At 62.1% G+C, this 335-nt stretch overlaps 1 protein-coding gene across 1 annotated transcript in view; it reads right to left on the minus strand.

The window, feature by feature from the left end:
- Nucleotides 1–136, minus strand: part of ETH_00039985 (uncharacterized protein) — a gene marked incomplete at both ends in the record, with an annotated part of 561 nt that extends 425 nt beyond the window's left edge. Inside the window, one exon of the mRNA XM_013373953.1 lies at nucleotides 1–136. Within this exon, the coding sequence (XP_013229407.1) occupies nucleotides 1–136 (136 nt within the window).
- Nucleotides 137–335: the final 199 nt, after the last annotated feature.

Below are 335 nucleotides of genomic sequence, written 5' to 3' on the forward strand. Positions count from 1 at the left end.
AGCAGCAGCACATGAGGGACCGCGAGAAAGGGCAGCGAGGCGCCCTCCTAGCCGCTTCATCTGCTGCTGCTGCTGCTGCTGCTTGTCTGCTGCTGCGCAGGTGCGTCAACGCCCTCTGGTTTTGGCGAAAGCCCATCAGCGTCTACGTCTTGGCCATAAATTGGAAAAGATGCATCGTCGAGGCGCAAGACCAGTGGGTGTCCTGGTGTTTTGCTGCTGCTGCTGCTGCTGCTGGTGCTGCTGTTGCTGCTGCTGCTGCTGGTGCCGCTGGTGCTGCTGCTGCTGACGCGGTTGCAGGCGAAGGCAGCAGCAGCAGCTGCTGCTGCTGCTGCCTG

Source organism: Eimeria tenella, genomic scaffold, assembly GCF_000499545.2.
Source record: "Eimeria tenella Houghton genomic scaffold, Eth_scaff1838, whole genome shotgun sequence".
Taxonomy (NCBI): domain Eukaryota; phylum Apicomplexa; class Conoidasida; order Eucoccidiorida; family Eimeriidae; genus Eimeria; species Eimeria tenella.